Consider the following 13,087-nt stretch of genomic DNA (forward strand, 5'->3'; position numbering starts at 1 on the left):
ATCCTGATCTATGCAAACAAGGCTCTAGGCCATGGAAGAGCAAAGTTTTATGTGCTTTTAAGAGTTGACTTTTTTTTTTTTTTTTTTTTTTTTTTGGTGGTCCTAGGGATTGAACCCAGGGCCTTGTGCATGTGAGGCAAGCACTCTACCAACTAACCTATATCCCCAGCCCTAAGAGTTGAATTATTTTTATTGACTTATTCAGGAGGGTCACTTAGAAAGAAATGTTTATAATTCCAAACGTCATCTTTTAAGAAAATAATGCTACAAATAGTTTTTATAAGGAAAAAAGAATGCTTACCATTAGTCAGTCCCCAGGTGGTACCGTATGGTCATGGTGCTTTTGTAGGTACAATCCATTTGCTGAAATGCAGTTTAATTACATTTGAGAGGCAGACCAAAAGGGGTAATGGAGCAGAAAATACCATTGTTCAAAATTAACTGGGTAAGGCTAATGGGGGATGGGGCAAGAAGTTATCCAGAGAATTAAAAATCATCTATCAAATGAAGGCATTTCTCTGTTGTTTTCTTGGAAGACACCATATACCAGTTAATTTAGCTAGAGGCAAAGGCCATAGCCAAAATAATACTAATTAAGCTGAAATTACCTAATTGAACTATTCTTGGTTCTCATGGTTTGTTTTAGCTTCTTTAAACTGTAACAAATGGAGCACAGATTTTATGCAGGATCCCACAGGAAGCAAAAGAATTAAAAGAGTTAAAAACATTCTTAATTATCCAAGACAGCAACCATAGGACAGACTTTTTTTTTTTTTAATTTATACACACAGACACACACTTACACATATTATTATTATTATTTTTCAAGCTAGGTATTGGAGATGGTTGGAAAGGGGCTTTAGTTTCACCACAGAATCTACTTGACTTGTGATTGCTGAGTTGAATGCTAGAAATTATTTCACCCAGCTCTTATTTCTGATTTTGGACAACCCAGTCTTCCTCAGCTTGCCATGTTTTCTCTTTAATTATTTATTGAAGATAGGCCTGATGAACCTTTGAGCTAAATTTTAGTAGTATTTGTGGCAGAGAATACTTAGTTGAGTTTCATGGAGGAGAATCTGTTTTAGGAAAGGCTACGAGGGTCAGAGGTAATAAGTTTAAAAAGCAAAATGAACCAAAGCTGACTCTGAAGTCTGCAGGTTTCTCTGGTTTGTCCTTAATTTGAAGGAAGCTTGGGGGTGTTCAGGGCTTCAGCTCTGTGCAGCCCTGGGCCTGGATGTTGGCACACAGGTCGCTCCCCTGCCGCAGGCTGCTCACTGAGCAGGATGCGAGAAGGCAGGATGCAGTTGTGCTGGTCCTCTGTAGCCCTATCCTGGAGGTGGAGGACGCTTTGCTGATAAAACTTCTATGAAGAAGTTGCTTTGTCCTGAGAGGTCCCCTGCAGCCCGGGCTGTTTCCTTTCCTTGACTTTTCCTCAGGAGGGTCTTGGGCATGTGGTTAAGAAATGCATTTTGCTTATTTGCTGGCAAGAGATGAACCAACTTATGGACCAGAAATACTTTTTAGAAACTTTATTCTTAAAGCATTTTGATCACAGACCTGCTTAGAGAACTTCATTCTTTTTATAAACTGGAGCAGTAAAGAGTTTGAATGCTCTAGAAACTCAGAAAGGATAAAACTAGAAGTGTTTGAAAGCTGGTGAGTAGAATTTTCTGACCAGCAGGTAGCCTGTATTTTGGGGACAAATGACACTTTGTCCAAATGTAATATTTTTAAACATGTCCTGTCAAGGTCTGGGAAATAATTGTTTGTGTCTCAGCTGAGGCATTAATGGTTCCCTCCTGCTGTGTCAGGGACAGGAGAGCGGCAGACAGATCCAACTCCACCCACAAATATTCTTTTTTTCCAGAGGACCTGATGGGGTGCAGCTGGAGAATGCTAACAGCAGCGTTGCCACTGTGAGTGGGCTGCAAGTGGGGACCTACGTGTTCACCTTGACTGTCAAAGATGAGAGGAACCTACAAAGCCAGAGCTCTGTGAACGTCATTGTCAAAGAAGGTATCTATCTCTGCCTCAGGTTTGTACAGTACCCTCTTTGGGTTAGATGGCTGAGAAATCTGCCATGTCTTGTTTGGCTGCAGACATTGACTAGTGATAAGAGGTGGGGAATAAATTGGGGTGAGGGTAGCTACCATTTGCTTTTCTAAAGCAACCTTTAATTGAGAGTAGGTGAAATATGAGTTTTAACTTCCTTTCCTCCCTTCCTCCCATGCTGCCCTCCTTCCCTTTTTTGTCCAATTGAATAGGACAAGAATTAGGGTTCAGCATTTTGATTTTGCTAAGACCTGGGGTTTCCATGATTCTCCCGCAAACTACAGTGACACCTGCTGTCAGGCCTTAGAATGACTGTGCTGTTCTGCAGCTTCCTGCGCCTGTCCTTTGAGCCCACAAGCTGAAGCCAATGTGAGGCAGGAGTTGGTTGAGCTGCCTTGAATTGGCAGGCACAGTGACCAAGACGAACTCTCAGCTGATGGTAGAAAAACCCACCATCCATGGAGGGGTGGTCCTAGTGTGATCTGTTGTGCTGAGTCCCTACTGAGTTACACCCACGCTGCTTGGTGGCAGAGAGGTCACTGTCTTTTTGTGTTGTGCCGAGTCCCTACTGAGTCCCTACTGAGTTACACCCAAGCTGCTTGGCTGACAGAGAGGTCACTGTCTTTTCTCTGCTGTAAAGTACCAAGGAAGAAATGAGAAAGATATTCAGAGAACAACATTTTAAGATATTTTAAAGAAGAATTTGTGATGTCAGCTGAATGAAACCTATCCTAAGGCTTTAAGCCTCATTGGGCCTTTGTTTCCAATTATCATATAACTCCAAGATGGGGAAGTGGCTTCTTCTCAGGAAGGTTGCTATGAGACCCACAGGAAGAAAGTACACTTGTTCCCTGCTCTGGGTAGGACTGGAGCTTCTGCAGCTCTGGTGGCTTTAAATTTGCATTGCTGGTTGCTAACACAGACAGGCATTAAGACGGCTCCCTGCTTAAGATGCTCATTTAATTTCCCCATAAGTACCATGAAGCAGCATTCCTTCTTTTCCAGAAGGTCTCATTAATTCAATGACTTATCTTTGGTTAGAAATGAACAAACCACCCATAGCCAAGATATTGGGGAATGTGGTGATTACCTTACCCATGAACACAGCAGAGCTGGATGGCTCCAAGTCCTCAGATGACAAGGGAATAGTCAGCTACCTCTGGACTCGAGATGAAGGGAGCCCAGCAGCTGGGGTAAGTGTGCCAGGAACTGAGGAGCTGCAAAGTTTAAGTAGCAGCTGGTGAGGAGAAACCAAACTCCAGGGTCTGTTTTAACAGGCTCGTGGTAACAAACCTGGATTGTTCTCCGAAATCCAGGGAGGCTAAGTGACTTATTCTGAGTTTCTCTGCAACTAGTGTGGCACAGAATGATTTCTGTCCCTTGATCCTAGTAGCTGTGGGTGGCAGTGCTGTGATGGATCAGGAACTGACACAGGTGGAAACAGTCCCGCCTAGATAGAGCCTCGTTATGGCAAAAGCAGCAGCTGACTCCAAGAAAGGAGTGGTGTTTTGTTCTGCAACATAGCTGTGTTGTTCAACCCCACAGGAGGTGTTAAATCACTCTGACCATCATCCTGTCCTCTTTCTTTCCAACCTGGTTGAGGGAACCTACACATTCCACCTGAAAGTGACTGATGCAAAGGGTGAGAGTGACACAGACCGGACAACTGTGGAGGTGAAGCCTGGTGAGTTCACTTAGTGATAACTGAGTGGAATTGCCAGATGGGCTGAAGGAGGCCTCTGTCTTTAGATGCCTTTCAGTCTAGCATGACATGCCCAGTTTGAAAAACAATCTAGAGCCAGGTGCCGTGGTATATGCCTGTAATCCCAGCGGCTCGGGAGACTGAAGCAGGAGGATCCCAAGTCCAACACCATCCTTAGAACTCAGCGAGGCCCTAAGCAACTCAGACCTGGTCTCTAAATAAATTAAATACAAAAAAGGGCCAAGGATGTGGCTCAGTGGTAAAGCACCCCTGGCTTCAATTCCTGGTACCAAAAAAAAAGAGAAAAAAGAGGAAAAAAAAAATGGGAAAGCAATCTAGAAATCCCATGCTGAAAAATCCTTAGAAACGTCTTACTCTGACAGTACCCCTCCTACCTATTCAGGAATGTAGACCTCCCCTTGCTTATCTCAGATGGAGAAACCAAAACTCAGACAGGGCAAGGCTTGCTCAGTGTCACACAGCAGTTGTGCCAGAGCCAGGCTTTTGTACCCTGGCCTAGCACTTTGTCCTCTACCATGGCTGAGGAGATAGGGCTCAGGTGCACTGGGAACCTGAGCACAGGAGTAGCTCAAGTCATGATGTTACATCAGCACCAGCTGCAGAAAACTCTTTTTATAAGTTGAGCCTCAGACTTTATCTGACAGCTCAGGGAAGGTAATGTGACTTGTATCCTGTATACTTCTGAGATTTCCAGAAATAAAATTTCCTTCTTAAATAGAACCACATTTTTGTTTTGTTTTGAGACTAATTTGGTGGAACTGAGTGTGGAGATGGGGCAGAGCTTTGTAAGTCCCGGGGCTTTTGATGAGCAGGTATTAACTTTAAGCCTACTCTTGCCTAGGTCAAGCTCATGCATGGATGTCTCAGATGGGAAGGGATCTTGGGAAGTCTTCCAGGCCTTGTCCTGCCTCTGGGAAGGACAACAGCCAAGACACCATAGAGTTTCTTCTGTGTTCCAAGTCAGATCAGAACAGGCAAATGGTGCATCTAAGTGTTTGTGAATAAGGTATTCTGAACAATTCACTTTAACTTGTAAATGTGGAATAGTCTTTAGGACATGTTCAGAAGTAAAGTATGGTAGTCTTTCAGTTCTGGACTTGTGAAAAGACAGTGTAGCTGTGGGGTTGCTCTAAGGAAATCCTTCCTTTTCAGCTACCTGGATTTTCTTTATTTTTCATGTATTTAAACCTATAGAGAAGGATGCATTCACATTATTGAAAAATAACCAATGAGACTGAGATGAACATTTTTCCTCCTGTTGTCACAGACAAAGTACAGCAAGTCACTGAAAGTAAGATGGGGTCAGGAGAGACTGCAGGCTCCCCGCTTGGCCTGGAGAGCTCAGCAGTGCCATAGGGACACTGCAGTGTACTTTCCTCTCCTGTCCCTTCACTAAGCCTTTGCCTCCCTGCTTAGCCTTGCCCCCAGCACACATGTGGCCATTCTCAGGTTGGTATAAAGCTTTCCATGCCAGCTCCAGATTGCCTTGTGAGGAATTTGCTGTCATCCCTTACCACTGACTAAATGCTGTCACTACTTCCCCTCCTGTGACTAAGCAAATGCACAGTGGCAGGTCTGTGTTAACTCTCCTACTTCCAAAGCCATGACCAATCCACATGCTTTCCAGATCCCAGGAAAAACAACCTGGTGGAGATCATCTTGGATGTCAACGTCAGTCAGCTAACTGAGAGGCTGAAGGGGATGTTCATCCGCCAGATTGGGGTCCTCCTGGGGGTGCTGGATTCCGACATCATTGTGCAAAAGATTCAGCCGTACACGGAGCAGAGGTAGCTGGGCAATGATTGGGGGGAGAAAAGGAAAGATCAGGGGGTAGATGGAGAAGAGTGGGCTCTCTAATCAGGAACCACTCATGGTGTCCATCTCATTAATGAGCTGTCTTCTGGCATAGGTCGCATGCTCTGTACTGCATAGCAGCCAGTTGCTAGGGCACAATAAGGTCTGAGGGAGGCCCTTTACTTTGCGGGCTACAATCTGGGAAAGGAGGTAACCAAGTAAACATCTCATCTCAAATCTCATCTCAATATGGGGCAGATTTGACACAATATGAGCTATCAGGGAACTCAGAGGCAAGGGCAGTCCATTCTGGAGAATTCCAGGAGAGCCCAAAGATTTTCCAGAAGTAGAACATGCTTTAACCAGCACAGGAAAACTAGAAGGAAGTTCAGAAGAGAGGAGCACCACGAACCGTGACCTTGAGGTGGGAAAGTGCCGGGTTTCTTCCGGAAGAAGTCATTTGGTTCAGACATAGTGGGCCCCAGGATATGGTCAAAGAAGGACTGCCTGTGGAGCCTGAGAAGGAGTTGAGTGTGATAGTTTGGGTGGGAGAACCCAAGTAGTTTGTTTTATGTGTGTGGGGTTTTGTTTGCTGTTAAAGCAAGGATATAACATATTTAGATTTTTTAAAAAGTCAAATCAGTAGGGTGGAGGTTAAACTAAAATGAAAAGAGACAGATCTTGGGAGATTAATCAGAGGCCTTCTGGACTAGCCCAGTGAAAAGGTGGTGACCCTGAATTCATTGGTGGAAGCAGAGACAAATGAAAAGACAGCAGAGGCAAACTAGCAGGCCTTGGGGGTCCTGGGAAATGGAGGATCTGTGGGATGCTTTTGGCTTGGAGGTCTGGATGGATGGTTCAGGCCATCAACTGAGGTTAGGGAGGAAGGAGGAACCCATTTTGACTATTGAATTTGGGGTGTCTTATGGGCTACATGGGGGGATGTTCCATATGGTCCTAAGTATAGGCAGGAAGTCGGGGTGGAAGGAGAGCCGGGGTCACCAGTGTCTAGGCAGAAGTCGAACCATGAGGATGGATGAGTCACACCGGGGCGCGGCAAGAGGGCAAGGACAGAATTCTGGAGAACACTGGAAGAGGGAGAGGAAGTCGAGGCAGCAGAGGAACTCAAAAGAATAGCCAGGGAGGTAGGAGGAAGCCAGGTGACAGTGATCTGCTGGAAGTTGAGGTACAGTCTGGCATTGGGGGCTACTGTAGCTTCGGAGGCTGGTGGTGCAGTGATAATATGGAACAGCTGGGGGTGGGTGTGCTCCCCACATCGCCAGTGATGGCAGAGGGCAGGTGTCTCGGTCTGAGGTAGAGCTTCTAAATAGGAAACCTCTGCAGAAGCTGATGTTGGAAGTCCTATGGGGGATGGGATGAAAATAGACCTTTTCAAGACAGTAATTCCTGGAACTTCTATATCTATTGAGGGCAAAGTGCTGAGGAAAAGGGGGTGATGGAGGTGAGTGGAGGGGACTGGTGTGGTAGATCCGGAGGAAGAGGAGGAAGGGGAGGTACTGTAGTGGGAAATTGGAGTGTTGATGCCAAGTCTCATATTTTGTCTGTGGCAGGGGCAGGGCCATCTGCCTAGCGGAGGGGAGAGTGAGGTGGGAGGCAGGGGAATGGGGAAAGTCTGGAGCAGCTCTGCAGAGGGTGCCAGCTTTGAGCAGCACTGGGGTCTCGGTCCGAGTTAGAGACGTGAGGGGAAAGCAGTGCTTTCCACTTCTGGCTGAGCACAAGAATGACCTGGAACTTTATGAAGGTCCAAGCCTCATTCCTGGAGAGGAGCATTCGCTGGAGTGGGACTTGGGCTCCTAAGGTTTAAAAGCTTCCCAGGGATCTGATGTGCAGTCAGGGTAGACTACGTAAACTAGAGGCAGTTTGATTAGGACTCACTCATTCACTCCTTCCTTCGTTATTATTATTCCTTCTTCTTTCTTCTTCTTTTTTCCTCCTTCTCCTCCTCTTGGTGTGCTCAGCCACCTAGGAGTAGCAGTAAGGCAAAAATCCAAGTTGGTGGGAATTGGGTGGGTAGAAGCAGTGAGGAAAGGTTTTAGCCACAGTGCTGGGAACAGCATTGTTGGTGGGTGTGCTTAGACTTGCCATCACTGCATATGGGGCACAGGGAGGAGAGAGGCATCTGGATTTCTCTGGGTTCCTGGCTTGGACTAGGTTGACTGAGTTGAGAATTCAGGAGGAGCATGTGCTTGGGGAGTGGGGTGTTATAGCCCCTGCGCACCGGTGTGAGCCCTGATGTGCACAGGCCACTTCACCTCTCGGAACCTCTTTATCACCTGTGAAAATGCTAGTACCTGTTTTATAAGATTGAAATTGAAGATTGAATAGCATGATATTTACATAAGTCCCTAACATAGCATTCAGTGAATGGTTTTTACCATGAGTTTATTTCGAGACATGTTGGGTTCAAGTTTCCTGAGAGATCTGGAGTAGATATTCTTGCAAGCATTTGCAGGTATAGAGTGGTCACTATTGGTCCTGTGGGGAACGGAGATAAAGATGTGAGGATTATTAGCATACCAGCAGAAATCGAAGCTGTAAATATAGAGTAGGTAACTAGGAGAAAATAATGGGAAATGGACCATATATATCTTTTAAGGTGTGTTTTCTTGATTTTGGAATCTGCAAGACTTCATTGTTATTCTCACTGTGTAACAAGCTTTTAGTTGATGATGGTTCTTCCCAAAATTTATGTTATTTCATGCATACAAAATGATGAGTGTCTGCACTGACACCTTGGGAAAAATATAAAGGCTATTTATACTGGCAGCAACTGGTCCAGGGCCTATGGAATACCTGGGTCCTCCTAGCCAACCTACATGCTGAGGGGGTCAGTATCTTGGGTTTAACCCAGTGTGACCCACTGATTATGGAAGGTTTGATTTATGGAGTTCAAGAAGCATACTATCAAAAATTAAGGCTAAGGCTGGGGTTGTGGCTCAGTGGCAGAGAGCTTGCCTAGCATGTGTGAGGCACTGGGTTCGATCCTCAGCATCACATTAAAAATAAATAAATAAACAAATAAGTAAATAAATAAATTAATTAAAGATAATGTGTCTATGTACAATTAAAAAAAAATTTAAAAACAAAGGCTTAGACATAGAGAACAGAATTTGTGCTACCCATATATGGGTTCAGACATGGTTCATCTTGAATAGAAATTGACACTCAGAAAGCAAAGAGATTCTGGGCATGGAGTAACAGTGTTGTACCAGCCACACCATCTTATTTTTGCTGTTATAGTAACAGTTGTTTTGGCTTTTGGAGCCTGTGGATAATCTTTGATACTTTCCAACAGTTTACATTTTATAAAGCACCGTGGTTGGTTTAATCAGTAACCAAGCCACAAACCCAGCAGCACCACTCTCGGGTGTGAAAGGCTGCCAACAGGTATATTGCCGTGACCAAATCCCCAATCTTCTCTTCCTCCTGTTACCTGTTTGAAATGGGTGATCCTGTTAGTTGGGGCATTGTTAAAGTATAGGCTTTGGAGTTCAGACATGACAGGGTGAGAATCTGGCTCTGTCATAATTAACTGTGTGACCTTGGGCAAGTTACTCAACCCCTCTGAGCCCCATAGTTGTCTTCTGAGAAATGAAGATGGCACTGATGACACCTTTCTGTGACAGAATGCATGTGATCCTCAGCAGTGTCGGGCACAGCAGAAGGTGCTTAGTAATTGGTGCTAGCTCCTGCGGCCCGGTGGATCCCTCGTGTTCATCATACTGTCACATGTCTCCGCAGCACCAAGATGGTATTTTTTGTTCAGAATGAGCCTCCGCACCAGATCTTCAAAGGCCACGAGGTGGCAGCAATGCTCAAGAGTGAGCTGCGAAAGCAAAAAGCAGATTTCCTGATATTCGGAGCCCTGGAGATCAACACTGTCAGTGAGTAATCCCCGGATGGGACTGGGTGAGAGCCTGCCCCTCTGCAGCTTTCCTCCTCCCGGCTGTGCTCATCTCCTTTCTGTGGGAACTTTCTGTTTTCCTTCACCACCATTATGGCAAGGAGTCACCTAGGGGTCCTTACCTTGTGCCCCATGCCCATGTGCCTAAGGTGGTGCACAGGGAGGCTGCAAGCTTGAGTGAAAAAATTACATCTTTATTTTCACTATCCTCAGGTTGAAATTCATACTCTCCCTCAGTTGCACAGGTGGGCACTGTTAGCAGCACCTGTGTCTGAATGCAGCAGAAATCACAGATCATCTCCTATCACATTACATGACAAAGTACCATTTTTACTCATCACTACTCAACATTACAATAGTACTTAGACCCACTAATAAATTTTATTACTTAATGTTTTAATAAAGGCACTTTATTTTGAAAATTTGTGTTCTTAAGTATTTCAAAACCATATTTACTATAACTGTTTCCTTTGTAGTACTATATATATTGTCCTATTGGTTTTATTGTTCTGAGAAGGGGGTGTATGGGACACAAAAGATAAACAGTCTCTTACAGAACAAGGAAGACCAACTGGAGCTGTCTCTGGGGGCCTTGGTGACCCCTGTCTCGTGCAGCGTGCCCCAGCCATGCTGGGAAAACTCCTGGGTCTGGGCTGCAGGAAATGGCACCACAGGGCACTGAGCAGGCCTTGCCTGAGTGTCTTCACAGTCTGCATGCTGGGTGTTGGTTGTCCCCTGGGCTCTGACTGTCAATGTTTTCCCTCTCCTGCCACCTTCAGCATGTCAACTGAACTGTTCTGAGCATGGCCACTGTGATTCATTCACCAAAAAATGTATCTGTGACCCTTTTTGGATGGAGAATTTCATAAAGGTGCAGCTGAGAGACGGAGACAGCAATTGTGGTGAGTCTGTGTAGCCCAGATTGGTTGCTTTGGCTGTAGTGTGGATCTGCACCAAGGGGACAGGTATTTCTGAGGAGAAGAGCAGGCGAGGAAAGAACTCTTATGTTTTCTGTTTGTAGGGGGCTTTTCCCTTTTTCTTCACACTTGTTCAACTTTAGTGGAAAATCTGGGCATAGTGTATATTCTTGTAATCCTAGCATCTTGGGAGGTTGAGGCAGGAGGATAGCAAGGTTGAGGCCAGACTGGGAAACTTAGTGAGATCCTGTCTCAGAATAAAAAATAAAAAGGGCTAGAGATGTAGCTTAGTGGCAGGGTGCCTCTAGGTTCAACCCTCAGTACTAGGGGGGAAAAATAAAACTCTGGAGTACTCACGGAAGAAGAATGAGGCTTACGTAGGACCAGCTGCACACTGCAGCCCACCACACTGTGTCCTTTTGGAGCACATGCATGTTGTTGCCTGATGGAAGCCTGCAGTTCGTCATGTAGAGTTCTGTGCCTGCACACTACTGCAGGACCTCAGGGCACTCATGGAGCAGGGCCTGGGATGCAGGAGCCTTTCAGAAGCATGCAGCTGTCCTGGACTCCAGGGTCTTGCCTTTCCATGTGTACAGTTGGAAGCCCACGGGGGACAACTCATTTCTGCCTTCCAGGCTCTCTCTTCCCAGCCCTCACTATTTTGATTTTCTTGGCAGAGTGGAGTGTGTTGTACGTTATCATTGCAACCTTTGTTATTGTTGTTGCCTTGGGGATCCTGTCTTGGACCACAATCTGTTGTTGTAAGAGGTAGGATGTATTCTCCTTTGAAACTCATTTGGGGGGCTTGTCATTTGGTACCTTCCACATGGAAGAACCACGGTCATGGTTGGAGGGGTTTGGGTCACTCAAGGTCTGTGCAGAAAGTTCCTCACCCTCAAACCCTGCTGAGGGCAGGTGCACTTGCCTTTGGTCAGGTGGGGAGACTGCCACTGTGGAGATCTGCAACCTCAGAACCCTGGGGTAGGGGAGAGTGGAACAGATCCCACCCAAGTGCATGTCCTTGGATCTCCACACCCGGCCTTACACTAGAACACAGGAGTTTTTACTCTGCGTCCTCCCTAGTTGAGAATTGTATGTATGTCTGATTTCACACAATTGTAGACTTGGATTTTCGATGATGAGTGGTCTAGGTTTCTTCGTTTTATATAGCCTTACAACATTTCATAGTTACATTTATTATATGTTTTTCATTATTAGTATGATTTTTGTGTTTACTGTGTTATGGCATTTGGTAGGTAATATCTTTTTTATAACCATAGCAGCCTTTTCTCGTTTTATGAATAAGGAAACTTAGGTTCAGAAAATCATGTCACCTGACTGAGAAGCAGTAAGTGACAGGGCTGGGATTTATCCCACAATGTTACCTCATGTAGGACTTAGAAAGTTAAAAGAATTTAAAAAATCCCACAGCCTGAGACAACCACCATGAGCCAGCTCAGTTAACCAGGAGACGTGCTGCTCCCTCCGCCCACACTGCTAGTCAGGTTCCTTTTCTGTGCGTTTCCACCAGTGGTCCTTGTTGATCTGTGGAGTGACGAGGCCACACTGAGGTGGTCACAGCTCCCTTGCCTTCCCAGGGCTGTGAGGAACATTTTATGAGGAACAAATCACAGTTACCACCTTCCCTGGCTGCAAAGTGAGGAGAGCCACCCCCACAGGGACACCCTGCATGCACTGGCCCTTGTCCTGAGCCTCAAGAGAACCTCTTTCCTGAGCAGATGGGAATTATGTGTTTTAGGCAAAAAGGAAAACCCAAGAGGAAAAGCAGGTACAGGATCCTGGATGCCACTGATCAGGAGAGCCTGGAGCTGAAGCCAACCTCCCGAGCAGGTAGGGCCTGGAAGCTGGTGCCGTCATCGCTTGCTCATTGCTCTATAGCTATGTGCTGCACAAGCATATTGTTCCCTTGCCTGCTGAAGGTCCCCTGGGTGGCAGAAGCCACTGTAGGATAGACTGTTTCCTGGGCTGACATCTCAGCGCTCCTTTTGCTCTGCAGAGATGCCAGGCCTCCTGGTTCCTTTGCCTCCCATGTGGTGAGGGTTAGGGTCCTTGGCCCCTTATGCCTGTCCTTTCTGGACAGACAGCAGATCAGAACAAGTGTCTGCTGGCTTACTTCCTTCTCAGTCACCTCCTTCCGCCTTCCTCTCTCCATCATCTGTGAGTCCACAGCTGCCATCTTTGTCTTAGGGTCAGTGGGCAGGCAGCTGCCCTGCTGGCTGTAGGTGTTTCAAACACTGTCACATGCTTCCTACAGAAGGAAGGATTTCCTACTGCACCAGACTGAGTGGTGGCACTGGGGGAGTTAGGCGGGTTGCGGGCCTCCCTTCTTTGCCAGGCCTGGTTACTTGGTGAGGTCTCCTTCATCATTTATGCCACAGAACAGGTGCCATTGGCTTATGGGAGCTGTGCTCCATATAAATTATTCCAAACCCTCTGCAAGTGGAACCGATTTTATAGAAAGTGTTTCTTAAACACCCCTCCTGCTTCAGGCTTTGTGTTAGAGGAGGCTGCAGGGGGTAGTCCTGACAGGCTCTGCCCTCAGAGAATTTCGGCCTGGTTGGGGAGACGCATCTGCAGAGAGAAAGTGTTCTTGGGCAGGCAGCCTGGGCCCTGAGCCTGAGCAGCTCTGTCTGAGCACTGGGTGGCGGGGCC

At 46.2% G+C, this 13,087-nt stretch overlaps 1 protein-coding gene across 4 annotated transcripts in view; it reads left to right on the top strand.

Annotated features, from left to right (window-relative positions):
- Kiaa0319l (KIAA0319 like) overlaps window positions 1–13,087 on the top strand; it is a 106,721-nt gene that overhangs the window by 90,133 nt on the left and 3,501 nt on the right. For all 4 annotated transcript variants that reach the window (XM_076860770.2, XM_076860767.2, XM_076860768.2 and 1 more), the window contains exons 13-20: window positions 1,871–2,019; window positions 3,097–3,248; window positions 3,601–3,739; window positions 5,406–5,565; window positions 9,335–9,477; window positions 10,277–10,399; window positions 11,092–11,182; window positions 12,174–12,265. In XM_076860770.2, coding sequence (XP_076716885.1) covers window positions 1,871–2,019; window positions 3,097–3,248; window positions 3,601–3,739; window positions 5,406–5,565; window positions 9,335–9,477; window positions 10,277–10,399; window positions 11,092–11,182; window positions 12,174–12,265 — 1,049 coding nt within the window. The remainder of the gene's footprint in view (window positions 1–1,870; window positions 2,020–3,096; window positions 3,249–3,600; window positions 3,740–5,405; window positions 5,566–9,334; window positions 9,478–10,276; window positions 10,400–11,091; window positions 11,183–12,173; window positions 12,266–13,087) is intronic.

The sequence above is a fragment of the Callospermophilus lateralis genome, chromosome 7 (assembly GCF_048772815.1).
Source record: "Callospermophilus lateralis isolate mCalLat2 chromosome 7, mCalLat2.hap1, whole genome shotgun sequence".
NCBI lineage: Eukaryota > Metazoa > Chordata > Mammalia > Rodentia > Sciuridae > Callospermophilus > Callospermophilus lateralis.